The 26,963-nt window shown below is 47.8% G+C and overlaps 1 protein-coding gene across 8 annotated transcripts; it reads right to left on the reverse strand.

The window, feature by feature from the left end:
* Positions 1-623: 623 nt before the first annotated feature.
* On the reverse strand, positions 624-23,852 carry ZSCAN20 (zinc finger and SCAN domain containing 20). 8 transcript variants are annotated; one of them, XM_046663272.1, is made up of 8 exons: positions 23,820-23,852; positions 17,354-17,875; positions 13,151-13,337; positions 12,622-12,698; positions 12,245-12,329; positions 9,867-10,553; positions 8,345-8,773; positions 624-7,789 (listed from the first exon to the last, which is right to left on the reverse strand). In XM_046663272.1, exons 2-8 carry the CDS (start codon positions 17,762-17,764, stop codon positions 6,531-6,533), a joined length of 3,135 nt encoding a protein of 1,044 aa, XP_046519228.1. In that variant the 5' UTR covers positions 17,765-17,875; positions 23,820-23,852; the 3' UTR covers positions 624-6,530. The 8 variants fall into 8 exon arrangements, with proteins under 8 accessions (XP_046519228.1, XP_046519233.1, XP_046519231.1 ...); XM_046663277.1 differs by having other exon boundaries at positions 17,354-17,878; positions 23,824-23,846; XM_046663275.1 differs by having other exon boundaries at positions 17,354-17,878; positions 23,820-23,841.
* Positions 23,853-26,963: the final 3,111 nt, after the last annotated feature.

Below are 26,963 nucleotides of genomic sequence, written 5' to 3' on the forward strand. Positions count from 1 at the left end.
ATTCACAACCAGAATTCGAGGACAACAGAGTCTGAATAGGAAAGAGCTGCCTATACACCGTTCAACAAGGATAAAAGAGTGAGTTTCTTAGGAAACTCCAATTTTGAGCTACAGAGTCTTCTGGATATTACCAGAAGAGGAATGGGTGTAGGGAGGAGGGGAAAGAATACCCATGAAGACCCGCCAGCTCCCTTCTCCTTCTCAAGTACAAAGTGTGTCAGCTCTGTTCCTGAAGGAAAATCGGAAGAGTCCGGTAAGACTAGGCCCTCTGGGAACACCTTTCTTTCTTTTCATCCATTATCATCCTTGTGTTGTTTGGGTCCCAGATACTTCAGATTTCCTAGCACAGAGATCCTGGGAGACACATCAAAGTAGCTGTGTGGAGAAGGCCAGCAGACCAAGGAGCCACCTGTTATGGGCAGAAGGCAATGACTCCTGGGTTGTGTACATCCACCCAGATCTGAAGAAGCATAGAGAACAGTGAAAGGATGATGCCAGTCCAACACAAGGGACTTGAGATCTTGGGCCCCAATCCTCCCTGACGGCCTCACCATGTCTTCCTGATTTCCCCTCCTCCTTTCCTCCTTGCTTTGATGTAACAGGAAGATGCCAGAAGAATCAGAAACAAGTTCATCTTTTCTATTTTCCAGTTTAATCAGTATAATTTGTTAATTTATCAGATCACTTCACCAAAATAGGATTTGACCAGCTTTAGGAGATATATATAATACCACAGGAGAAACGAAACAATAAAGGATAGGGAAGTGAAACACGGCCAAATAAAGTGAAGCATGGATTGATGCACATGTTGAAACCCAAAGAACCTGTCCCCTTTTTAGGATTGGACCTTAAACTTCTGAGCCTCCTTGTAGCCAAACTTGAATCCATTTTAATTTCACAGTCACTAAGAGAGGACGAAAATCAATCACAGATGTCTAGTTTTCATAACAAATTAGTTTCTCAAGGAAGGTCCCCAAAGATAACACCTGTGTTTTCTGTCTCCCCAGGACGTGCCAGACGGGGTCAGCATGACCTCCAGCCCAGCTGGCCTCACCTCCTCTGTCTATTTCTGGGAAACTTCAGGAGTGGGGTGGGGTGGGGTTGGGGACCTCAGATGTGGTCATGAACAAGCCCTGTCCTCACTGGGTGCTGTCTGTAGAGGTGTTCTCCTGACCTGGACCCCAGGTGAGGTTGGCACTGAGGGTTTCAAAGAAGCTTCTCACCACCACCTCCAGGGCACACCCTTGACCCACTCCTGCTGGTCTCTGCTCTCTTTAAATATGCAGAAGCTACTCTGAGATCTATGAATTCCCCAAAGTGCTGAAGCCAAGCCACGTTCTCTGTGGAAGGAGGGGGAAGAGCCCTTTCCGCTCTGCCACATTTGTCACCTGGCACCAAGTGGAGCTCCCTGAGCCCCAGTGACTCAGAAGAGATTTCAGTGACAATGGCTCTGTCAAGCCCTGCCCGTGGTTCCTCTCCCGCTTGGGCTCAGATGAACCCGCAATGCTGATCCACACCAGCCTTGGAGATAGACTTGTTTGCTCAATCTTCTTCCCCTCTAGGAGGCACAATTATGGAACATTTTCCTACAATGAAAATGTGAAAAATAAATGTGACTTTAGAAATAAGTACTATGTGATGGCAGACAGGATCAGAATCATCACACACCAAGAGAATCACTAACCGTGCCCTGATTAGAAAATCGATGTCTATGTGGATCAGTGAGTCCAGGCCAAACTGTTTACCTGGATTCTGCCCTTGACTGTTCTGATGCTCTTGACTTAAGTAAGTGACTGTTAGAACAAAGCAGCTCTCAGCCTTGAGAGGAGGAGAACCGACAGCACACTGAGAAGAGGGGCCCCGCACATTCTCTGCTTCTTCCCCCAAGCAGCACGGGAGGGGGTTCCTGGGCGCAGGCTCCTTCTAGGGTTCCCGACAGGCGCCAGGTGAGAGATGCACAGAGGGAAATGAGGAGAGGCCAGCCATTCAGCTGCACCGTGGGGTGGGGGAAGTAACCGTGAGGTGAAGAAGAATGTGCCTTTAGCCCCCTAAATATGCCTTTCGAGTTAACTCCAGATTTGCCTAAAATCAGAGTGAGGGAAAAGTGGTGCTAAATATATGCTAGTGGTCATACCGGTGTTGGGGGCCAGGAGCTGTGGGGAAGACGACAAAAGTGTCTGCCATCCCAGACTCCCCTGACCTCCCACTGCACGTAGCACCAACCTCTATGGCAGAGGCTGCTGTTTGCTGCTAAGACGAGGGGGGCTAAGGGACGTCTAAAGGAAGAATGGGATCAAAATGGAGGTAAGGGGATGTTTCACAGGATTCTGACTGCAGGTACTGACTCCATTCAGAAAGACTTCCCAGGCAGCTGGGTAACCGCACCCAGCTGGAAAGTGCCATTAGAAGGGAGAACATGTGTCTGGGAGACTGAGTCTGTCAGAAGTCTGAGTGTGCAAGACTCCCTGGGGACATGAAGGCGGCTTGTCTGTGAGCCACTGAGTGCGTACCTAAGTGCACGTGCTGAATGTGCGGGCGAGGAGGCCGAAGACGGCAGCAGGTGGGCCTGGTGGGGCTGGAGGAGCCCGGGAGTCACCCGCGTAGGGCTGGCGGGCAGGTGACTGGGCCCCTAAGAGGAGAGCCCAGGGCAGGAGACAGAACTGGAAGTCGTCAGCTTCCACCCAGTGGCAAAAAATGCAAATGGAACAGAATGCAGGGAGCAAATGGAGAAGCAGGCCTGGGACTGACGTCTGGAGTCCCAAGACCCAGGGCAGCCTGGGTAACATGAGTCCACCCCGCCTCTGAACATCACTGCATCACTACGGCACAACTCTGCCCCATCCCTAGAGGGCGTCACTCTTCTCCACAACGTGACTAAATATAAACTTCTCTGCAGCCTGAAGGCAGAGAGCTATCCCCACCAGGGGTCCCCGAACAGGATGGGGCAGAGGAAACCACCCAGGGGACCCAGGGGTCCTGACGGTCACATTTTCAGCATGGGAGGACCCCAGGTACCTTATACTCCTTCGGGCAGGGGGCTGTGGGGACAAAAGGCTGAGAAAGCCATGACCATGAGTTCAGCTGCTGAGGCCAAGGCCTAAGAAAAAACTGGGTCTCTAAAGCAGCCTCAGCCCCACCTTTCCAGCCCCTTCCTTTGTGACCGCTGCCTCCTGAGTCGTGGAAGGAGAGTCCTTTCGGTGCCCTTAAGTCACCTCAGAAGAGCCAACGCCCCTCCTGGGGTGGAGGGCACAGAAATCAAGTGAAGGGACGCAGCTCACAGGTTCCACCCTCCCCGGGTAGCATTCACTGTGTCGGTCTCCCCCCACAGCACGGTCTGACCGGCAGCCGCCCAGGCTGAGGCCCGTTCGCAAAGTGAAGCTCCGCCCCAGGAGCGGACTCATGTCAACAAAGCTCAGGATGTGTAAAACCAGATGTCAGTTTATTCGAGCAGCCAAGACCTGCTGGAGGATGTCCAGGTGCCCCGGGAAAGTGGTGGTCAGGACCCAAACACAGAAGCCACCGGAAAGAGAACCTCTTCCAAAGGAAGAGCTGGGTACACAGGGAGGAGGGTCCACCCGGCCCAGTCTTCTCTCCCGGCCCACGCTGCCCTTGCCTTCACGGCTGAACCCACAGTTAAGAGTTACGAGAAAGGAGTGACAGGTAATAAACATCAAAACTTCACTGGGAACATGAGACACTAGCACACTAGCAGGGGAACGGGTGACACTCAAGTGGGGAGAGGCTGCCATCTCACTTCTGCACAGAGCTCAGCTTGGCCTCCACAGTGAAGGTTCCAGAAGACTCAGGACTACACTGAGAATTTTGGGTCGGCAGGGATGGAGGCAGTGTCCAAAAGATGACAGGAGTGTGCAGGGCTTGGGGGGTGTGGGCAGTGGCCTAGAGCTCCTTTGAGGGGCATCTTCCTCCACACTTGGGGCTTCTCAAGTTCTGTCCAAGCCCCAATATTCCTGAGTTTGAAAAGACTCCCGTTCTCAGAGTTTAACTACCAGGCACACAGAGAACTCTCTACTCCTAACCTCTCCCCCAGCTTCAGGCCCACATAGCCAAGTGCCTGTTGCATATCGCCGCTCAGATGTCCTCTATGCACCTCAAGTTCAAAATGTCCCGGATTAAACACAATCTTCTGCCCTCCTGCCCCAGCTGCATCTCCTTCCCGTGTTCTCAATTCTGCATGAGGACATGCTCTGCCCAGTCATCCACGGTTCTAGCTTTCCTGTGCTGTCCCCAATTCTGCCTCTGAAACCTCTCAAATCCACCCCTCGTCTTCAGTGTAACCACTGCTCTAGTTCAGACCCTCACTTTTCACTAGAATATTGCAATAGCATCCCAACAGGTCGCCCTAATTGTAGCAAACCCAAGTTCCATTCAGCTATTAGATGTGTGCACCTCTGACCATGCCACCCTCAGCCTGTATCTAAGCTCCACTCAGACATGGGGTCCTCCATGACCCTGCCCCAGCACCCCTCCAATCTCAGCTCCCACCACTCCTCTCCTCCCATTTTACACCCCAATAGTGCTAAGAAGCTATGGTCCCACCCCCACCTGAATCCATGCTATTTCCACCATTGTGCCTTTCCCTGGAACTCCCTTCCTCTCCTTCAGGGCCCTTCCTCTCAGCTCCTACGGTGCCCTACATAGCATCTTATTTCAGCTAATGACATCTGCTGATTCCAGTCCAGCCTCACCCATGACCCCTGCCCCTCAGAGATCTCGTGAGCCAGGAAAGTAAACCGGGCAGGAGTTGACAGGCAGGGATCCCACGGAAGCTAGGTCTCGAGAAGCCAAGGAAGAGGTCAAGGAGTGATCATTCCGTGGGAGTCAAACCTCTCCACTGACTTCCTCACATGTGATCAGAAAGTCGCATTTTTCAAGGTTCCAACCCATCCGTTATCAGATAGGCACTTCCCAGGTCTGTGAAATAACCAGGGTAGGAACGGAATCCCAGTGTCAGAGGCAGACGTCAGGAGAGGGGTTTTCCTTTAAAATCCTATGGAAACCAAAGCCCTTGGCCAGCATTTTTAAACCCTGCTGAGGAGAAACTCTGGAGGCCAAAGGGCTGCAGCTTAGAAAACCATCCTGTGAATCTAGCCTGTGTGGGAGGCGGGTCTTAAGGGACAACACTTAGAAAGCCGTGGGCAGGCCTGGGACGAGCGGGCTCAGGATAAAACCGTGCCCTGAACGGCATTCAGTCCTCTCCGCAGAGTGCCCCACACACCAACTCCTTCCACCGCCCTCCTGCTCCACCTTGGCATGGGGGCCAGGGACCAGGCGTCTGCTATGCCCAGAGGGAAGGGCCAGAGAGGCCAAAGCCCAGGCCCAGGTTTCTAAGGTCTAACCTGACCCAGCCAAGGGCAACAAGAAGCAGGCGTGACTCCCCAAGGAAAGGGGAAACCTTAAACCCCATTTCCTTAGCCAGAGCAGTACCTCACTGAAAGAAACATCGCTTTGGCTCTGTATTTTCCCCAATCTCAACCCACCTCTCTCCTACCCATCGTACTGTAAAGAGGGAAATTCCCACCAAATGCTTAGCCTTGCTCAAAGCACACTGTCAATTCTAAACATTGTCCTTCAATCTTTAGGGATTCTCTGTTTCCGTATTTGTTACAAGGATAATTCGTAAAAGAATTTTAACAGGAAACGTGGTCTAGGAAGTGCTTGGAGATCCTGGTCCTGAGTTACCTGCCCTGATGTGAATGGGGATTCAGCACAAAGGTAACAGCACCTCAGGCTCTGGAGACAGACGGATTGGATTGAATCCTGCCTCTGCCCCCTTCAGATGTGTGACTTAACCTTCCCAAGCCTCAGTTTTCTCCTCTGAAAAATGGGGAGAATACGAGTACCTACCTCACGGGGCTGCGGTGAGGATTAAATGAGACGATGTGTCTAAAGTGCTTAGCATACAGCCCCCCAGAAAGCAAACGCTCAACAAACACTGGCTACTTTTGCTAGTATTAATCATGATTTCACAATGATGTCACTGTTGTTCCTACTCTTTGTTGAGCTCACGGTGGCCTGCTCTAGGCCACTGATTCTCAGTTATCCCCCTCTCTCACCAGAGGCTCAAAGTTCTCCCGTGAGGATACGCTCAACTGAAAACTACCATGTGTGAGAACGTGCCAATATGCCAACAGGACATGTGCACATGTGGCCGGTGTGAAGGCATGGCGAGGTTTGGGATCACTGTTCAGGACCACTGACTTACCTCTAATCCCCTAAGTTACCAGTTTGGCTCAAACACTGATAAAGCTCTTACATGACAGCAAATCTAAGCCCAGCCTGAGGACTGTGTGTGGGTTTTTTACAGGAGAAAAACAAATTACACTTAAGAAAAGTGCCTTCAAATCTGGATCCTTAGCATTTATAATTCACTTCCGAATTACCTGGATTATATCAAGATTTAACTTCCCTGGGTATACACCAAACTTAAAAATTGGGAACGTTTCTTTCTAGCATACATCTGGGGGATTTAAATATACATTTATCTCTTCTGTTGTGGGAGGAGGTGTCTCCTACGATGCCTTCCCTCCTGTGTGGGTTCTCCGGTGGGCGCTGAAGTGGGAGCTATTGTTAAAGTCTTTACCGCACTCCATGCACTTGTAGGGTTTCTCCCCAGTGTGGATTCTCTGGTGAATGATAAGACTGGAGCTCTGGTTAAAGCATTTCCCACATTCTCTGCACTTATAAGGCTTCTCTCCCGTGTGAATCCTCTGGTGAGTAATGAGGTTAGAGCGGTCGCGGAAGAATTTCCCACACTCGAGGCATTTGTAGGGCTTCTCCCCTGTGTGCACTCGCTGGTGCGTGATGAGCTTGGAGCGCTCGCTGAAGCATTTCCCACAGTCCGCACACTTATACGGCTTCTCCCCAGTGTGGGTTCGCTGATGGTTGGCCAGCGTGGAGCTCTTACTGAAGCTTTTCCCACATTCAGCACATTCATACGGTTTCTCCCCCGTATGGATTCTTTGGTGACTGATGAGGGCAGAGCTCTTAGAGAAGGTTCTTGCACATTCGGAACACTGGTAAAGCTTTTCCCCTGAGTTGGTGCTCTGTGGTCCCGGAGGATTCAAGTTCTTCCTGGCACTTTGAGGTTGTTCAGGAGTTGGCTCCTCTGCAGAGTTCCTCCAGTGAGCACCGAAGGATGGGCTTTGGCCAAAGTGGTCCCCAGGCTCACGACAGTGGTCAGGATTTCCTCCCAGGTGGATTCGCTGATGTTTCAGAAGGTTTGAGCTCTGGTTGAAGCTTTTCCAACATTCCCCACATTTATAGGGCTTCTCCCCCGTGTGGATTCTCTGGTGGGTGACGAGATTGGAGTGGTCACTAAAGCTCTTCCCACATTCCAGGCATGTGTAGGGCTTCTCTCCAGTGTGGATTCTCTGATGGGTGTTGAGGTTAGAGCGGTCACTAAAGCTTTTCCCACATTCAAGGCACGCATAGGGCTTCTCACCTGTGTGGATCCGCTGGTGGGCGATGAAGTGGGAGCTCCGACTGAAGCTTTTCACGCACATGTCACACTTGTAGGGCTTCTCCGCAAGGTACAGGCCTTGATGGTCAATAAGTTTTTCTAAGTCCTCTTCAGAAGAACATTCTTCCCACTGTTCCTGGGGGGGATTTCCCCACTGCCCTTCACCTTCATTTTCATTTTCACTGTCCTCCCCCCAATCATAAGGGTGGCAAACACCCTCTGTAGCACAGTTTGATAAGGCTCCAGGCAAATCCTCAAAAATGTCCTGCTCTGAAATCTGGTCTTCATCCTCATGCCTCATCTCAAAACCTGAAAGAATAGACAGAAATGTGTTTTTTGTTGATTTATTAGTTAGCATCTATTTATATATCTTATGTCTTGTGAATTTGTCGAACGTGAATTTACATCTTGTACCTTGTATCTTAGAAATGTGACTGACATGAAATTGACCAAGTTTTGCTGCAGACACGAATTTCTGAGAATGGAGTTGGGGACATGGTGACCCCACAAGGAGCCATGAGGCCCAGGCCAAGCAGACAGCTGGTCAGTCTCCCTGGCCAACTGCCCTATCCCACTATTCAACAATGAACACCTCCTCCTTCTACTACATTCAGTATATCCTGTGTCATATGAGATTGAACAAACTGTATAATTTCCCAGATGAATCCCAGTAAAACCTAGACCTGACTGCCTGTCTCATTTCGGGGATTACACCTTTGGGGATCATCTGAGCAAAGCACAAGTCCTTTTCCTGTTCAATTCCACTCTCTCTTTTAGTTCAGAGACAAAGCATAATGAGCCAGGCTCCCTCCCTCTCTCTGCATGCTTGTGGATTTTGTGGATATCCAATTACTCCCGGCTTACCAGTGTTTGGGGTTTTAGGACATGGGTTTGGAGGTTTGGTGGCATCATCATCTGCCATCTCATTCCAGGCCTCCTCGTCATCAGCTTCAGTATTGCTCTGCCCAGACCTAGGGAGACCAGCTGCCTCCCTGAGGGTACCCATGGCTCTGACTGCAGTCCGAGCCCTCATCAGTGAGTCGAGCTCCTCATAGAAGGGGCATGTCCCTGGTGGGTGGCTACTCTTGGCTTTCCGGTAGCTTCGAAGGAGGTTCTTGAATCTGTAGCGACACTGCTCCAGTGTCCGCAGGAAGCCCTGTGCACACAGCCGCTCTGCAATGGCCCGGTACACCTGGCTGTTCTGGTGACAGGTGCGAAGCTTTTCAGAGAATGGAGACTCACTGAGAATGGTCAGGAAGGCCTTGGTCTCCTCATAGCCCCAGTGCACACCTGCTGTCAAGAGTGAAGAGTTCAGAATTGTGAGACTTAATGAGACTTGCCTAGGTCATTAGGGATCGGGGTCACCTGCCCTGCTAAATGCCTAGAACACAAGCAACTCAGAAATTGTCGAGGTGCCTGGGGTACCAGCACAGAATATACCCTTGCTTCTTAGGAGTATATCAGAGCTTCCCCACCGTACCCCCTTCTAAGAGATTAAGTGTCTTGGCTGAAGGGGAGGACTTAGGGGACCACATTATACCAGATGACCCCACTCCTCTGGCTTCAGCAGACTGTTTCAGAGACAGGCCTGTAATTGAGATCCAAGAGACTCTCTGTATATCCATTCAATACATGTCCTCTATTCACTTTATGAATTTTCCTCTTAACAAACACGAAAACTGAGAATCCCTAAAGACACAATTAGACTTCAAATAATCATGCAATGGAGTCCAACTGAAGCCCTTTCCTCTTTTGTGAAGGAATAAAAAGGAAGTGGTCTAGTCTTAGTTCCTTCGCAGGTAAATGATGCAGCCCAGGGAGGCAGCATGGTGGAGGGAAAACCACATAAAACTGGACTCGGATCCTGACGCTGCCCCTGACTCACTGTGTATCTTTAGACAAGCTGCTTCATCTCGTGGGCTTCAGTGTTTCCACTTTCACAATGATTGGGTGTTTCCCAAACATCGACTGTTTAACTATATACTATCATTTCTGCTGTATCTGTTAAATATTTCAGTCAATATTTTTCTTTAGCTAAATTTACTGTGAAAGCACGGATTAATGGGCTCATCCGCATTAAAGCTGAACGTTCACTCATGTAACACCTATGACCTTCCCCACATCACCAGTGACACACTCTGGGAAATATTGAACTAGCTCTTTAAGGTCCCTTATGGTTTTAAAAGTGTTTGCTTCTATAACTAAGAAAACTTGTACAAGGGTATTGATCACAGGAAGGGAGAGTAGGAGGATGACCTCAGGAACCAAGTGCCTTACTCCAGGGGCATCAATCCAGACTTGCAGTCTGTGCCCTGAACTCAGGAGGCAGAGGTATGGCTGGCAGGAGGGTTGGAATCTGGATCTGATTAAACCCCTATGTTCTTACCAATACGACTCTGGAACAGAGCTGGGCCCCCGGGAATCCTGGGCCTCTGGGCAGACTCATCGGTGGCCAGGTCATCCCCGTTACAGTCTTCTGCCGTTTCCTCGGGCTCCCAGCTCCCTTCCTCCTGCTCATCCATCTCTGCGTCACTATCCCCCAGCCTAGGGAGTGCCACAGCCTCTCCTGGGTGGTCTGTAGCTCTGATGACTGTCCGAGCCCTCACCAGGGCCTCCAGCTCCTCATAGAAGGGGCATGTGCCTGGTGGGTGGCTGCTCTTGGCTTTCCGGTAATTCCGTAGGAGGTTTTTGACCCTGTAGCGACACTGCTCCAGTGTCCGCAGGAAGCCCCGTGCCCTTAAGCGCTCTGCAATGGCCCGGTATACCTGGCGGTTCTGGTGACAAGTCCGGAGCTTTTCAGAGAAAGGAGACTCACTCAAAATTGCCAGGAAAGTTTTGGTCTCCTCATAGCCCCAGTGCACACCTGACACCTTCATGTCCTCCACATCCCACTGGCATTGTTCTTCCCAGGCCCTGGAGTCCCTCCAAGCCACGGCCTGAGCTGGTTTTGTTTGTTCATTATCCAGGCTGTAATCCGCAGTGTTCCTTTTCCCAGAATTTATAAGGCTTGGACCCCAAAATTCTGGTCCTTGCTCTCGCTGGGAGATAGTATTTGGTTTTAAAACTGGAACTCCTATACAAAAGGAAGAAGGGAAATGATTAAGTAGAAATGATATGTTCAGCAGTATTTCTCCGAACGTCCCTGAAATCCATCACTTCCCTGTGAGAGGCTAACGAGGAATTCCCATGCTAATCCCTTAAAAGGTCTGGAGGGACAGGGAGAGGCAACTGGAGGCAACAGGATCGCTTCACCATGAACGTTAACTGACCCGTTTGCTTTGTTTGTTTGCTGTCTCATTGATGTTATGAAATTAATCATACAAAAGAATGACCGTCGTTGGTCCCGATATGGGCACACGGCCTAACTGGCCCAATCAGGATGAGTTTAATGGTTGGGAGAAAGGTTTCTCCCTCTCTTTCTGTGTGTGTTTAGGGTGGAAGAAGGGTGAGTCTCTCTTGCTAGGAAACTTGTGGCCTCAACTGCCACTGGCATTTATCTTTTGATTATGACACAAAATAGCTTTAACATGAAGCTGATACTGAGGGTGGCAGAGCAGAAAGAACGAACCTAGCACTGTTGCGACGCTGCTGAGCCAATCTGTACTGTGGTTGGAGCACCCTCCTCTGGACTTCCAACAATGTGAGAAAATTAATTTCCTTATTTTTCAAAACTTAGCTATGTTTAAAGGACTTGCTGTCCCAACAGACCCCAGCCCTAATGAAATAGGAAGTCATTAATTAATATAAATATCTGAAGAAAACTAGACGAAAGAGTTCAGAGCTAAAAGAAGCTGAAGGATGATCTAGTTCAGCATTTCCCAACATCTGTTTCTTTGAACACTATTTTCCCCAGATATCATGTGTAAAAAAGGGCTATATTGTCAAGCAAGGTGCCAACAAGATTCTAGTACCTCACTGACATGGGTCAGACCTATCATGGTCTCTTCTGCTTTTCCCACTCCCGAGTCTAACTCCCCTCACACCGATCCCACGCTCCGCAGGGAAGTGGTTCATTATTATGTGGCTTCCCGTGGAAAGGCGTCTACAGAGAAAGGAATCTGTGCTGTTCATATGGCTTCAAGTATTATTTCTCATCATGGTTTAATACGTCAGTCTCATGGGCTCAGCTCACTTGAGTCTGCCCCTGAGAGCTGGGTCCTGTTTGATGCTGAAAAGATTGGATTTTTTTTTTTTTCAGAGATTTATTTATTTTTTATTTTTTCTTAAAGATTGGCACCTGGGCTAACAACTGTTGCCAATCTTTTTTTTTTTTTCTGCTTTTATCTCCCCACCCCCCGCCCCCCGTACACAGTTGTATATCTTAGTTGCACGCTCTTCTAGTTGTGGGATGTGGGACACCGCCTCAACGTGGCCTGACGAGCAGTCCCATGTCCGCGCCCAGGATCCGAAACCTGGGCCGCCGCAGCAGAGCGCGCAAACTTAACCACTCGACCACGGAGCCGGCCACTGGATTTCTGAGACAACAGGCCGGCCCAGCCCCTGGACCGTGCTGAAAGTACTGAGGAAGTGAAGGGAACGAGCCCTGAGAGGGCAGGCTCTGGGAGGCCAGCCGGCCAGCCTCCATGCAGGCACTCCATCCCTGCCACCACAGTGCTGGCCACAAAGCACATGTCTTCTTCCTATGTCTGAAATTCCACAGACTTCACAGAGCCACGAGACTGAAGGGAGGGGCTGAAATCTCTTTGGGAACAGAACGTACCAGAAACCTGATAGTATCTTCTTCAGAGGGCCCTGTTTCCTTACCCAGGGACACGCCGTTCCCACAGCTGTCTCCTGGCGGGTCCTTGCGGAACTCCTTCTCAGCATGTCTGCCAGGGCCCAGGGCTTCCTGTGAGATGGAAAAGAAAAGGACCTCAAATGTCACTGACCCTTGAAAACAGCCTGGGAACCCTACCATGCCGCAGGAAAGATAATGGACACAGGGACACCACGTGGGAGGTCAGCATCATAAGGAGCAGCAGGACCAAGCAGAGACCCAGTGGCCTGAGGGCGAAGGGCCGAGGCTAACACCCTGCGCCTTATGCCCAATGCAGAGGGCAGGCCACAGAGGGAGGAGAGGAACATAGGGGCAAGAGCACAGGAGAAGTAATGACAATAAAGGAAAACAAACAGCAGCTTACCTGGGACTCAGCTGTCACCTCCCAATCTCCAACGCTCCCCATCTTTGGGAGAGTAGGGACTCGGGGAGTGAGGACAGCTAAGGAGAAGAAAAAGACTCTGAAGCCTGAGCTCTGGTCCCCAAAAAACCATCCCCCCTCAGGTCCAGCTTTCCAAAAGTGATGCTTGAGTCAAACTGAGGCTATCCCTATGCCAGTGCAGACTTCCCCTCCTACCTCCTTTCTAGAGCATTAGCTCCTAAGCTGCCTTGAGTGATGTGCCATGTGATAGATGCCAGCCCTCACCTCCTATGATCGCCACCTCGGCCCAGTCCTAGCCTGAATCTGCAGCAGGACTCAGGTATAGTGGGCATGCTAACACCGTTGGGAGCTTCATCTTCTTTACCAGGCTCATTTGCCTTACTTCTCAGTGCGTCCACAGACACTACTTTATCCCTTGCCTTGAATTCTGCACATCCTTCTCCCCGCGCACCCTCCCTATCCCCCTCCCCTCACCCCTCTTTACTGATAGCCCCTGATTCTTGGTACTCACCACTCTCTCTCAGGGGCTGTGGTGCCATCTTGGTGTCTAGATGCTTGGGAAAGTCAGGGCATGGATTCTTCACCCACTGCTTCTGGGACTGTCCCTCAGGCCAGTGATCTGCTGGCTGCAGCTGAAAGCTTTGAGATTCCTGCCTTGCCTTTAAGGACCTGGTCTGTTCTGCACACAATTCCAGTTCCTACACACAGACGGTCAAAGTTCCCAATCATCAGTTCAATGAGACCAATTTTGGTAGAGCAAGGAATCTTCTTTTGAGTACAACTGGGGTCCAGAGGTAATAGGCTCGTTTTAAGATTCAAAGATGACTCAAAGTATGACAACAAAGCCATCAGACTGACTTCAGTAAAGAGACCAGCATTTATATCATCAAATGACTACTGTCTTATTCAACACAGGGAGACTAATAAGTGTCTCAATGAGGCCACTATTGTCCAGAATATTTTAAATCATAAAGAGACAAATTATGTGAAATCTTTACAACATTAAAAAATAATCTCTAAACATCAAAAATAGGTTGTTTAATTTTTAAGTTCTCCAAAAATAAATAAACAAAAGTTAAACAGGTTTACATTAAAAGGCAGAGGAAAGCATAAAAACAGATGCAACTATGACTCTAAATACTCTTGCTGAAAGGCAAAGGAAATTCAAAAAAGAAATATGAGAAAAAGGAAGGACAAAGAATTATACATGGAATTTTAAAATGAAATAAAGTAAGTGCTGTTTCAGAAAGGCACATCTCTTCTTAAAACAGAAGGATGAGCCACTGCTACTCAAAAGGAAAACAGGAGTGGCAATTTTAATTCAGTGTAGATGTTTAAGCAAAAAAGTACTCAGAGATACAGAGAATACATATAAAATAAAAGGAAATAATTAGTTAAGAGCTGACATGACCCAATTCAGCATAACTCATAAAGCTAACTTCTTATCTCTATCCCTCAGTTGGTTCCAAATTCAGAGATAGAGGCCAAGATGTTATTTCCTGGCCCCCAAACCCCAACAATGTAACAATCTCATTGCCTTATTTATAGAAACACCTAACTTTAAAAAATGCATTTCAATTTTTTCAATAGATATTTTCAATATTCACATGGCTCAAAAATAGAAAATATATATAAGGGTATCTTCAGCTAAAATGCCCCATGCCACCTTCCCAGTTGCTTTCCCACTCGTCCCCACAGGTAACCGCTGTTCTTCTGAATCCTTTCAGACATTCTTTATATACGAGCGACTATAAATATATATTCTTATTTCTTCCTCATTTTCACACAAAAGGTAGCAACTATAAACATTGCTCTGAACCTTATTTTTTGACATAAAATAATAACATCCATCTTCATCAACTTATTCAGGTTGCCAAACTTATCTCCAAAAATCTTCTGGCTGATTGGATAACTCAAATCCACTCTCAAAGAGAGGGACATTTACCCTTGAGAAGATACATAGGGATGGGCCATGAGCAACAAAAGTTATTGCAGATGAGGAGATTCACCAACGTCCTGTGTGGTTCAGAGGGAGAAAACATCTGCTTGTCAACATTCTTATATGGTTGTTCAAGAAAAAAAAAAAAACACCTCACTTTGTTACAGCTACAGTCTTACAATCTACAGAGGAACCGCCTGACTCCATAACAATCCTCACTCCAGCCCTAGCTCCCCCAACCACTGCCATGCCTGAGCAAAGATTTTGATCCGATGGATGGTAATTGTGGACACAGAAGGAAGTAGATTCAAGTGACAATGAGGAGAAAAACATCAGTAGGATATTGGTTGGGAGAGGAATGAATAAAGAATCTATCAAAAATGGCTGCGTACCCACAAAAGCCTACACATGGATGCTTATAGTAGCTTTAGTCAAAATTGCCAAAACTTGGAAGCATCCAAGACGTCCCTCAGTAGGTGAAGAGACAAACTGTGGTACATCCAGACAATGGAATATCATTCAGTGCTAAAATAAATGAGTTATCAAGTCATGAAGAGACATGGAAGAACTTAAAATGCATATTATTAAGTGAAAGATGTCTTGCTGAAATGGCTACCTACAGTGTGATTTCAACTATACGAAATTCCAGAAAAGGCAAAACTTTGACGACTAAGTTCAAAGTGGCTGCTAGGGGTTGAGGGATGGAGGAATGAACATGCAGAGTACAGAGGACTTTTAGGGCAGTGAAACTATTCTGTATGATACTATAATGATGGACACATGTCATCATACATCTGTCAAAACCCACAGAATGTACAACACCAAGAATGAACCCTAATGTAAACTATGGACTTTGGCGATGACTATGTGTCAATGTAGGTTTGTCAACTGTAATAAATGGACCACTCTGGTGAGGGATGTTGATTGCGGGGGAGGTTGTGGTTGATAGTAGTCTTTTTCTCAATTTTAGAAGCAGTTCAACCTTTGCTCAGCTCACAGGGTATAATTTGAGAACTTTTGGTCTAATCCAACTCTCTCATTTTACAGATGAAGCATCATAAAGATGTATAAAGATCTAAGTCAATTCTCATCTCTGGGTCTTCATTTTCCAGCTCTCAAGTCCTAAGACTCCATTTGTTTCCTCACTACCACTTAAGACAAACAGCTGGTTTCTCTTTTTTTGTTTGGTTTTGGTTTTGGTTTGTTTTTGCTGAGGAAGATTCACCCTGAGCTAACATCCGCTGCCAATCTTCCTCTTTTTGTATGTGAGCCACCACCACAGCATGGCCACTGACAGATGAGATGTCTAGAACCCAACCCAGGCCGCCAAGGTGGAGCATGCCGAACTTAACCACTAGGCCACCTGGGCTGGCCCTCAAATAGCTGGTTTCTTTAAAAGAAATAACACAGGAGAGCGGGATGGTATATTAAAATAAGGGACACTCTCTCATGCTGTTCTGTAATTTTAAATATTATGCTTTCTGTAACTTCAATCAGTTTGTAAAGGAATCCAAAAAGCAAAGCCATAGACCTTAAACCTTTCTTCCCCTAATCTCACATCTATATAGAGCTTTACCTTTTACAATGTACAGAAAACTCTCACCATTTGCAAGGGGTACATTCTCAAACCCATAATTTCCCCCAACAAAATGTGATTAAGTATATTATCATAGGAATTACTATATAACAAGTGGAAGCAATAGGGTTATGTTGAGACGAAGGTTCTGCGTGGCTGGCTCAGCCTGCAGCCAGCTAAAGGCCTTATTCTACATATGCCGGCTCCAGAGCAGGATTCAAAATTTGTATCACAGCAAAATTACAAATTATATCATGGGCCTTCAGGGTCTCTTGCAAACTGTTAAAACTGTGAATGTTAAACCCACAATACTTTTATTTCCCTTATCTCAGCTTTACCACTTAGATAAATTTAGACAAGCTACTTACCTCTCTGAGTCTCTGTTTACCCATCTGAAAAATGGTGATAATAACAGTACCTACCTTATTGGGTTGCTGTGTTGATTAGACGAGCAATGCATATAGAAAGCTCAGAACAGGGTCTGACACACAGTGAGTATTCAATCAATGTCAGTTAATATCTCATTTGAGCCTCATGACTCAGGGATATTGTAATTCCCATGGTTTATAGATGCGCATCTGTCATGCAGTCGAAAGAACAATGAACTCGCAACCTAAGAATCTGGTTTAGGCTCTGGTTTATACTCACTGAGCCTTGTGAGCCACCTGACCTTTTGAACCTTAGTTTAATCGATAAAATGAGGACAATAATGCTATTTCCGTCTACCTACATTACTGCTATAAGCATCCAGAAAGAGCATATATAGAGAGAGATTTTAAGTATAAAAGACAATACAAATCAATCATACTGAGAATATGATCCTGGGAGGCAGTTTAGAGCAATGGTTATGAATGCTGGTTTTAGAGCCAGACTGCCTGAATTCAAATCCTGGCTCTATCACCTAGGAGCTGTGTGACCTCGAGCCAATTACCTTCCTTTTCTCTGCCTCAGTTTCTGCATTGGTAAAATTAGGATAACAGTACCTAGGTAAAAATAAGATAACCTATCTCATTAAATTGTTAACAGGATTAAATGAGTTTATACATAGAAAGCACCTAGAACAGTGCCTGGTACACAGTACTGCTCAATAAATGTCAGTTGCTCAATAATAATAATATTAACTATTATTATTATTGTGGTTTTGGCAATTATTAACCTAGTCACAGGCCACTCCTTGAAGAACAGACAATTCACCTCACCTGCTCTCCCGCAGCCTGGGCCTCTCGATGCCAGTCCTCCACCAGGGCCACCGCCTCCTCACCACTCTCCGGGTGGTGTGCCTGCACCCAGGCCTGGGCCTCCCTGGGTAAGATAGTCAGGAACTGCTCCAGCACCAGCAGCTCCAGGATCTGCTCTTTGAGGCGGATCTCCGGCCTCAGCCAGCGACAGCAGAGTGCCCAGAGCTGGCTGAAGGCCTCGTGGGGTCCAGCTGCATCCCTGTACTGGAACTGCCTGAAGCGCTGGCGGGAGACCTCAGGGCCAGGGACAAGCTCACGGCCCTTCCCCCGGGGATTGGATTCTGATCTCCAGGAGTCCTCCTCCAGTTTCACAATCAGGAGCTCTTCAGGCTCGGGTCGGGGAGAGGCCTGGGCCTGGGATTCCAGGGCCATGGCCACGATCTACCCTGAACCTCACTTCAGCTGGGCTGTCCTCGTCCAACGTCTTCCTGCATCTATAATGTGTCCTTCAAGGGGCTTCTGGGAGAGGAAATGCTCCCCAGGCTGCTGAAGGCAGAAAGACAAAGGATAGAGTGAGCAAGAGGGACGCAGGAGCATCGTTTTCTTCACCTCCCCCATACCTTCCACTGCCTTGGCATGGGGTGGGGCTGTTAAGAGACACTCCTTTCCCATAAACAGGAAGTTAGACCACAATCTGGCCCCAAAACCAGCAGCCAGCATACCTTGGACGAAGATAGCACAGTGTTAAATCCTCTGGGAGACGCCTTAACCCTTAGTGTGACATCAAGGCCTCCACGATCTGGCCTCAAACAGCCTACCTCTCTTCTACATGTATCCAAAGTCTGACCTTCCCTCCACTTGGGTTCCAAATGTCACCCCTCCATAAGGCCTTTCTTCTTGGGCCTTATAGCTTTCCTCTAAGGGTGCTCTCCTTGCAAAATCCTTCTCACTCTACACTTCCTCTTGGTCACCCCACCCATTTGGCATTGTCCGTCTCTAAACTGGTAACTCCCAAAACTCCAGCCAGGACCTGTCTCCAGATTCCCAGACCCCAAAATCCAACCACCTACAGGACATTTCCACTTGACTGTCCCTTAGGCATCTCTAACTCAATGGGTCAAAAACTGAATTCATCATTTTCTGCTATAAACCTGTCCCTCTTCTGGTGCTCTCTATCTAGTGAAGGCATCACATTCCATCAAGTTACCCATACCGGAAACCTGGTCATTAACCTTCTCCAAGATCCCCCACATCCAACTCATCCCCAAGCTGTGTCCACTTGGCCTTCTAAGCATCTCTATCCCCAGTGCTGTGACCTTGGTCCAGAGGATCATCACATTTTTCACTTGATCAGCCTCCTAACTCATGTCCCTGCCTCCATTCCTCTCACCCCAACCCCTGGTCCAGTCTTTGCACAACAACCGGACTAGATCAAAATCTGATCATGTCATTTCTCTGCTAAACACCCTTCAGTGACCTCCCATTTCCCTCAGGACAAAGTGCAAACCTTGCTCACGTCTCCATCCTCACCTCTTTACCATGCTCCCACCAGCCAGGGTGTTTCAGCAGCACAGCTTGCAGCTCCCACCTCATGCTGCTCTCTGAACCCTCCCACATGCTGTGATCTCCTCTGGGAACAGTCTCCTCCCTTCCTTCACCTAGCTAGGTCTCAGCGTAAATTGTACTTTTCCAAGAGGGCCTCCCTGCGCCCTGAAACAAGATTCAGTCCTCAGCCACAAGATTCCAGGCCTCCCCATGTTTTCTCTCCTATTACCCTGATCATACTTCATGGTAATTATCTTAACCACGAGATCATAAGCTCCCAAGGGACCTAGCACAGTGCTCAGCACACATAGGGAGCACTCAATAACACTGAAATAATGGTCAAGGAATGATGGGGATGTCTCAGGAAGCAAGGATTATAATTAATCCCTTTCTGTGCACACTAGATAAAAAAAGTATAAATTACCTTCTTGCTCATGCCAGAGGAATTCTTTCCTCTTTATTTCCATCTCCGTGACACTTGCCACTTTCTACGTTTTATTAGAGGGAGGTGTGTACATATGTGTCCCTGGAGATTACTTAGGGCAAGGAATACAGCTTACTCCTCTTGTTTGTCCCCCCCTCCCCTCCCCTTCCCCACTCTCACAATAAGCCTGGGGCACTAACACAGGAGGCTCTCAGTAAATGCTTGTTGAGTGAACGTCTGGGGTTGCTTCTTTCACACAATGAAGACTCTGACAACACTCCTGCTGGGTTATCTGGAAAAATGAGCTCTTTGTGTCATTCCCAACAAATCGAGATGACATAAAAAATACCCACTCAAAGGAGGCTATTAGCGGCTTCCAAGTGGGAGGGACGCAGCTGAATTGAGAATGGAGGGAGGGTGGTATTTTGATTTTAGGCCATCTGACTGGACTGTCTGTAAACAGAGCAGGGATAATGAAAAAGAAAGGCTTGTCCTGCAGGCCTCCACGTACTTACGGAGAGGCTAGGAACACAGCTCATGGCCACCTGGCAGCTTCCTGCTCATCCTTCAGCTACCAGCCCAATGTCACCTCATCTGTTAAGAGCTCCTTGACAAGCCCTTGTCATGCCCTGGCCCCCTCCCTGCTCTCCAAGAATCGCCTCCCCAATCCTGTGTTCCCAAAGCAGTTGCGACATACCTCTAACATAGGTGTTACCCTACATGACTGCAGTCCCCTCTTTTTACATCTGACAACCCCATTAGGTTCTATTACTAGGGTCAGTACTATTTTACTCATTTCTGTATCCACAGTGCCCAATCTAGTGTCTGATAAATAGCAGAGCCATTGGAAGTTCTGTCGCCTTTTATTAAAACGGTAAATCTTGTACATCAAAAGCCTAATGAGCTATGGAAGGCCCATAATTTCAATTAAGATAAAGAATTAAGCTTCATGAAATTTCTTTTTTAACCACAGCCTTAATCATGCACTAGTCCAAACACATCTGTGTCACTCTTACACGAGGGCTAATTCACCAGTCACTAGAGCCCCAGTATGTATCCTGCACTGTACTGGGAGCTACAGAGCCAATAGTAACCAGGACAAAGAGTCTCTACCTTCAGAGTAACAGTCTAATGAGAGAGACAGTCAATAAGCAAGCAAAGAAGTGTGTGCTCCTGCACAGAGAGAATACTACAACAAAATAGGCAATTAGTAGTCCCACCAGGACCAAAGCCCAGAGTCTCAGATAATAGGTAGTTTCTTCTGAGAAGACTTGAAAGTCCCAAAGGTTAGTTTCAAATACAAATGTGAGAGATTTTTCTGCTACTCTCTTAGACAGATAGGAATAGCAGAAGCCTATCCACAGAGGGAGGTCAACACGGTCAGCCAATGGCAGACCGTCTTCACACAGAGCTGATAAAGGAAAAAGGGACAGGACATTCCTTAGTCCTGAGACTCCCAGGAATCTCGGGGCCTCACTTGGATCAGCAACCTCAAAGAGCACCCACTTACTGAGTGCCCATGAGGTGCCAGGCCCAGGGCTAAGTGCTCTACATTCATAACTCACTGAATCCTCCAGGCAAGCAAGTGAAGTGTCATTAGTGTTGAGTTGTATTACACTGATCTGTAACTGACACATAAAACTACATACAAACACCAGAAAGAGAAGGACGTAATTTAATAGTGTAGCCAATTCCACTCATTATGTGCCTATTCCAGAGTGAGCATGCGGCGATGATACCCATGACTCTGCTGGTCCCCAGGTTGGTCTGAGTTCCCTCAAGCCTCTTTCCACTGAGTGTGAGCAGTGTCTTTCATACAGCGTGTTCCCTAAACACAAGCCAACTCTTTCATCTAATGTTCAACCAAGAAAACCTGACTGTGCTGGTTAGCTTATTCAAAGACCGTGTGTTGGTTTCTAAATGGCTCCTCGCCAAAGGCTTTTCAAGCTGACTGTGATTTCTTGCTAACAGTGATTTTCACCTTCTGTGTTGACTTTAGAATTATCCTGTAAGGTATAACTCCACTAAATCCTCAATGTACATACAGGGAACTGAGCTGCTATGAAGAAGATTCACTTAAGGTTACCTACCTGGCAAGTGGCAGAGTTGGGATCTAAGCCCAGATTCGTTTTCTCTGGTTATTTTTCTTAACCTCACCATATAGCCTCCTCTACGTCTGCCAGTCATCCAAACTCCTGAGATGATGGTATGGAGAGTGGAAAGAACATTAAGGCAGGAGCGAGCAGATCAGGGTTCTAGTTCCACTCCTGCCATTTATCAGCTGTGTGACTTTGGACCGGTCACGTGGCCTCTGCAGCTGCCTATCCAGACTGCAGCTTACAGCTTGACCCTACTCTGCAGTTGCCCCAGGTTCCCCAATTAGTACGATGGAAGTAAAGCAAACGGACAGGGAGACCAGAATCAGTGGCTACAAATTTAAATGGCTATAGGGGCCAGGCAATGTAAATGAGTCAATGAGTGGGGTGGGGACTGTGGCTAACGGGAGCACCCGGAGGAACACTGGCCCTTCTAATTCTTCCAAGAGAAGCTAGAACTCTGGCTTTTTAAACATTGGCCACCAACTCAAAATTGTTTCAAACACCATGGGGATTAAATAGAGTGTGATGGCAGCCTTCATTCAGCACAGGCTTTCACTTTGCCACCTTTCAGCTAAATGATCTCAAAGGATTCTTTTAATATCCAGGAAGACCTAGAAAGGGTACAGATTCCCCTAAGCAATAAGGAATAAGTGTCAACTGCTGTCAAAATCAGCATCCCTTTACAAACATGGGGAAGTTGAAGGGCATCCTGGCTCCTGGGGTAGTGAGTGTGGATGTGGACATGAGAAGCCCACCCAGTAGGATGGGAAGATCTGCCCCAGTCCCACCGGAAACGTCAAGACTGGTCTGTGACCTCCAAAGAGAAAGAAACTGGGCTGTCAAGCTTACTCAGCTGAAGGTCCAGGCTATTGCTTAAGGCAGCCTGACCTCACACTTAAGGGTTTAAACCAGGGAAAGCAAATAGGTTTCATTTAAAGCATCAACTTCGGTCAACTGCGCTAAGGACTCCGACTCCACATGTGAATATGTGCTGTGACCAATTAGCTACGACTGCCAGACACAGGAAGGGCAAGTGACAGCACACACTCCAAATATTTGCCACCCCTGGCTTAAACTCCCATAGGCAGTGAACCAGCTTCGAGCAAAGACAGCCCTGACAGGCTAGAGAATACGAAAGCTCATGCCCCTGGAAACCCACTGGAAGCAGCAGTCTTCAAGCCTGGTAGAGCAAAGCTCACCCTGGATGGTCTTTATTCACGCATTCATCACATATTTACTGATTTACTCGACTGACATCAAGTATTTACTACTCTGCACTGGGCAATGGGGAAACGGAAATGACTCAGAAACTGTTCTGTCCTGGAAACACTCACAGCCTAGCAGAAGAGACCAAAAATAAAATAAAATAAAGTCACAGATAGTTACAATCAAATGAAGTAAATGCAGTAAAAGAGGTCTGTAGGAGCTGGAGGTCAGGGGGTGACCCAATCTGCTTAGAGAATTGAACAAAGTAACATTTGAGTTGGTTCTTGAAGAAAGAATGGCCCCAAGAAACGGGGGGGGAACCTCGATAGCCCTGGAGGGTGTGGTGCATGAAGATTAGGACACAAGGGACTTTATGAAGAGTCTTGAATATCAGGCTAAGGTGTTCGGACTTAATTCTGTAGGTGATGGGAGTCAATGAAGGTTTTTAAGCAGAAGGCATAATCAGACTTGTGAGTTACACAGTTCACGCTAGCTACAATGTGTTTGTCCAGGCAGAGGTGAAAGGGTGGAGGCTTCAGCAAAAACTCTGACAAGGAAGGGGCAGATTCAAGACACAGTAGGGACACTGAAAGATGTGAAGATCCCTGGATGTGGAAGAATGCAAGAGGACTCAGAGGGCGTCTGGGAAAAGTGGATGATAATGCCACTCACTTCCATCACGCAGAAGGAAAGAGGTGAAGGTTTGGGCCGAACACAATAGCCGGTCCCTCCCACTGGGTTCCAGAGGTCACAACCATTAGAGAAACTGTAAGGGGGTATCAAATCAGATATGTTTATTCTAGGTGGGCAGGCAGAGACTGGAACACTATTTTTAAGGTCAGGCTTCAAGCTCAGGCCCTCTTATCTTCACTTCTTGCCAGAGCCCCAGAACACTCTAGCCTTCCCTCTGTGTCCCCCAGACCGTTCTGTGACCCTCCCACCTCCAGAAACTCTCTCGGTCTCCTCACCTACACACCTTTCTAAGACCCTCCTCACTCCCAGGGCCCCCTATCTCCCTCCTCATCCCCGACCCCTCTCTGACCCTTCCCATCTCCAGACCCTTCAGCCTCTGAGCGTCCCTCACCCCCCACCTCCACATAAAGGCTTCTTTCTCCCCTCTCACCTTCCCCGGCCCCCTGGGACACCACCACCTCCTAAGTCTCCAGCCCAGAGCCTGAGTCTCAGCTGCCCCCGCTCCGCCACCCGGACTCACCCACCGAGACACCCACTTCACAACAGGGCGGAAGTGCTCCAGGGTTCGCGCAGGGAATGCTGGGACGCGGAGTCCAAATCGCGCCACCCCGGGAATGGAGCGTCTGAGACTACAACTCCCAGAAGGAATCGCGCGAGCGCCGGTGGGCGGCCCCTTCCGTTTGCTGCCTTTCAGATGTCGTCAGCCAATAGCTACGTCATCTCCTCCCGGTCCCCGGCACCGGGACAAATCGGAACAGGTTCTAAGCGTGAGGGCGGGGCCTGTTGCGACGGATACTTTCCGCAGGCTCCGGGATAACGGCACCCAGTGGGCGGGCACTCAAGCAGAAGGGGCGGGGCCTATTGAGGGGACCAGCGAGAGCCGTAGACCCAGGGAGATCAACGCAGAAACAATGAGAACTAAGCAGAGAGGGTGACTAGAGGTAACCACGCTGGTGGGCAGGAGAGAGTTGGACAATTGTAGGTTGAGTTTCCGCTCGCAGTTAAGATGCATGACTTTGGATCAATTGTGAATCTCGCTTTCTTCACCTGTAAAGTGAGGATAATAGTAGCATCCGCGTTGCCGAGTTTTTGTGAGGCTTCGATGAGATAATACACCTAGGAAGATTAGCTCAGGGCGGGGGTCCTAATAATACACAGCGAAGGTTAGCTATTATTATGTAAATCAGTTAGTACAGAGCTTGACACTTCGTGAGTGCTGAAAGAATGTTAATCATTATTAGAATAAGAAGAAGAAGAAGAATATAAATGCAGTTGCTTTATACCACTGTGAATACGTTGGGGTGTGATCAATCTAATATGGAGTTGAGAATGTGGGTTTTGTAGTGAGACAGGGATCGAAATCCCAGCCCAACTACTTCCTAGCTGTGTGGCCTTGAACAAATTACTCCAACTCTTTTGTTTTGGGTTTTTTCATCTGTAAGATGCAGGTAATACAATAGAACCTACGTTGCAAGGTGTTGTGAAGATTGAATGAGATAATACAGTAAAATATGGTCCCTGGAGTCAAGGGCTCAATACATGTTGGCTGTTGTTAAAATTAGGGGAATTCTATTATCTTAGTTTTAAAACCCAGTTCAAAGTCCTTCTTCTCTGTGAAACATGTTTCAACTTATTGGTAGTAATAACTCAGTGAACGTAATTGCAACCTCCTTGTGACTGAAGTCTCACAACAGTCCTATAAGGTTGGTGTCATGACCCTCAGTTTACCAGGAGGAAATGGGAGCTTAGAGAGATGATGTGAGCTGTTCAAGATCGCATGGCCAGTAAGTGCCAGGGCTGGGATTTGAACTGCTGGGCATGTGACTCCAAAGGTCTCTTCTCAGCCCCACACTGCATAAGGAAAAGGTCACAGGAGGAGGAGGGGCCTGAGTGGGGAGAGAGAGTGGGGCAGTGTGGGGTGCGCGGTGGAGACATTTGAGAGAATGTCAGGGTCTGAAGCTGGAAAGGCAGCTTCGCAGAGTCAGGTAAATATGTGCACTTCAGGATCGTCTACCCTGACGAGGAGCAATGGAAGTGAGGATGCGCGGAGAGAAGGACACCACTGAGACACAAGAGGGCGCCCGTCGCCCTGAATCCAGCCTGGAATTGTTCCATGGTTTCCCTTAGCCTTTGTCTGATTAAAGCCTGGCAATTTACAGAGGAGGAAAACTAAGGCCCCACGAGGCCAAGTACCCCAACCAGTGTCATACAGAAATAAGCAATAGAGCCTGAACCAGACCTCCGTTCTCTGCTTCAGCATCCACCAAGATTTTTTTCTGTCCATACTTATCTGTCAAGAACCCTAGGCTCTAAGGATGCAGAGATGAAGCAAACCTGGTTGCCGTCCCCAGGGCCTGATCTTCAAACTTTCCCAATAGAGTTTCCTATTAGTAAATTAGTAATGTTTCCTATTAGTAAAACTTTTTTGAGCACACACTCCCAACATGTGTATATTTATTTACTTGTAAATGAAATACATGTAGTACATGTATAATTACATGAAAAGCTAACTTTTATTGAACATTTACTATGCATTACTAGATCTTGCTCTCGGTGCTTTATACATATTATCTCATTTAATCATCACAAAACCCGTTGAGGGAGAGTCTAATATTATCCCATATTACAGAAGAGGAAACTGAGGTACAGAGGTTAAGTAACATAACAAAGCTGTGTGGCTAAAAAGCAAGCAGTCTAGCTTCAGAATAAAGTGAAATTTTAAAAAGTGGAAATAGAAGTTTTAACATTTTCTTCCTAAACCCCAGTGGCTCATCTTGTGCACCCCACTTTGGAGACAATTGCTCTTGGGGCTCCTAGACCTTTGAGGGATCAATACTTTGAGAAAGGCAAGTGCAGGAAGTTGCTAGAACCCAGAGGCAGCAGCTTACCTGGGCTGGGAGGTCAGGAATGGCTTCCGGAGAAAGTGATGGCTGAGCTGAATCTTAAAGGACACGTAATAGTTCCTCAGAGAAAAGAAACCGGGGGAAAGTATGTTCTTGAGTGAAGGAGCAACATGTGCAAAGGCCCAGGGGCAAGAGTGCATGGTGTTCTGGGAGTGACAAGTAGTTTAGCAAGCTAGAGCACATAGCACCAAGGGAGTGGGTTCCCACTCCCAGTGTTGCTATGAGGCTCAAACAGAAAGGTAGATATGCCCATGCATTCATGTTTTTATTGAGGGAATGGGCAATCAGTCTGCTGCCTCCTGGGCAGCATCTCAGCTTTTTGGTCCTCAGCTGCCAATTCGTCTATAATCCAGATGGAAAAGGGGGCCCCTCTGCCCTTGAAGATTTGGTTGGACTTCGCCTGGACCCCATGCCATAGCTTAGGAATGCTCAGAGCCCTCCTTGCTTCCCCATGCTCTCCATAAATTCCCAACTTTATGTCGTCTGGCCTACAGTTTCTGTGACCCCAACCCCTTCGCCTTCTGCCTCAGGTGGTTTTCCATCAAAAAACAAAAAGTCCAACTAAGCCAAGCATCTCATGGATTTAGTCAATTTACTGAGGATTTGGAGATCTTGAGATCACATCACGTACCCCACAGCCACCTGCCATCTCCCAAATGTTCTCATTCAGCTTCCAGAACCTCCCCAAAGCCTGTGTTCCCAAAACCACTGGTTGATCCTCCCTACACTTGCAGCACCCCACCTCCCACAGGAAGATGAGT

Source organism: Equus quagga, chromosome 5 (genome assembly GCF_021613505.1).
Source record: "Equus quagga isolate Etosha38 chromosome 5, UCLA_HA_Equagga_1.0, whole genome shotgun sequence".
NCBI lineage: Eukaryota > Metazoa > Chordata > Mammalia > Perissodactyla > Equidae > Equus > Equus quagga.

Coding starts and splice junctions, on each gene's coding strand:
- ZSCAN20 (XM_046663272.1), bottom strand. CDS start 17,764: ATGGCCCTGGAATCCCAGGCCCAGGCCTCTCCCCGACCCGAGCCTGAA. Junction 13,338..17,353: donor CCCAGGCTGCGGGAGAGCAG/GTGAGGTGAATT, acceptor GTCTGTGTGTAG/GAACTGGAATTGTGTGCAGA. Junction 12,699..13,150: donor ACAGCCCCTGAGAGAGAGTG/GTGAGTACCAAG, acceptor TCTTCTCCTTAG/CTGTCCTCACTCCCCGAGTC.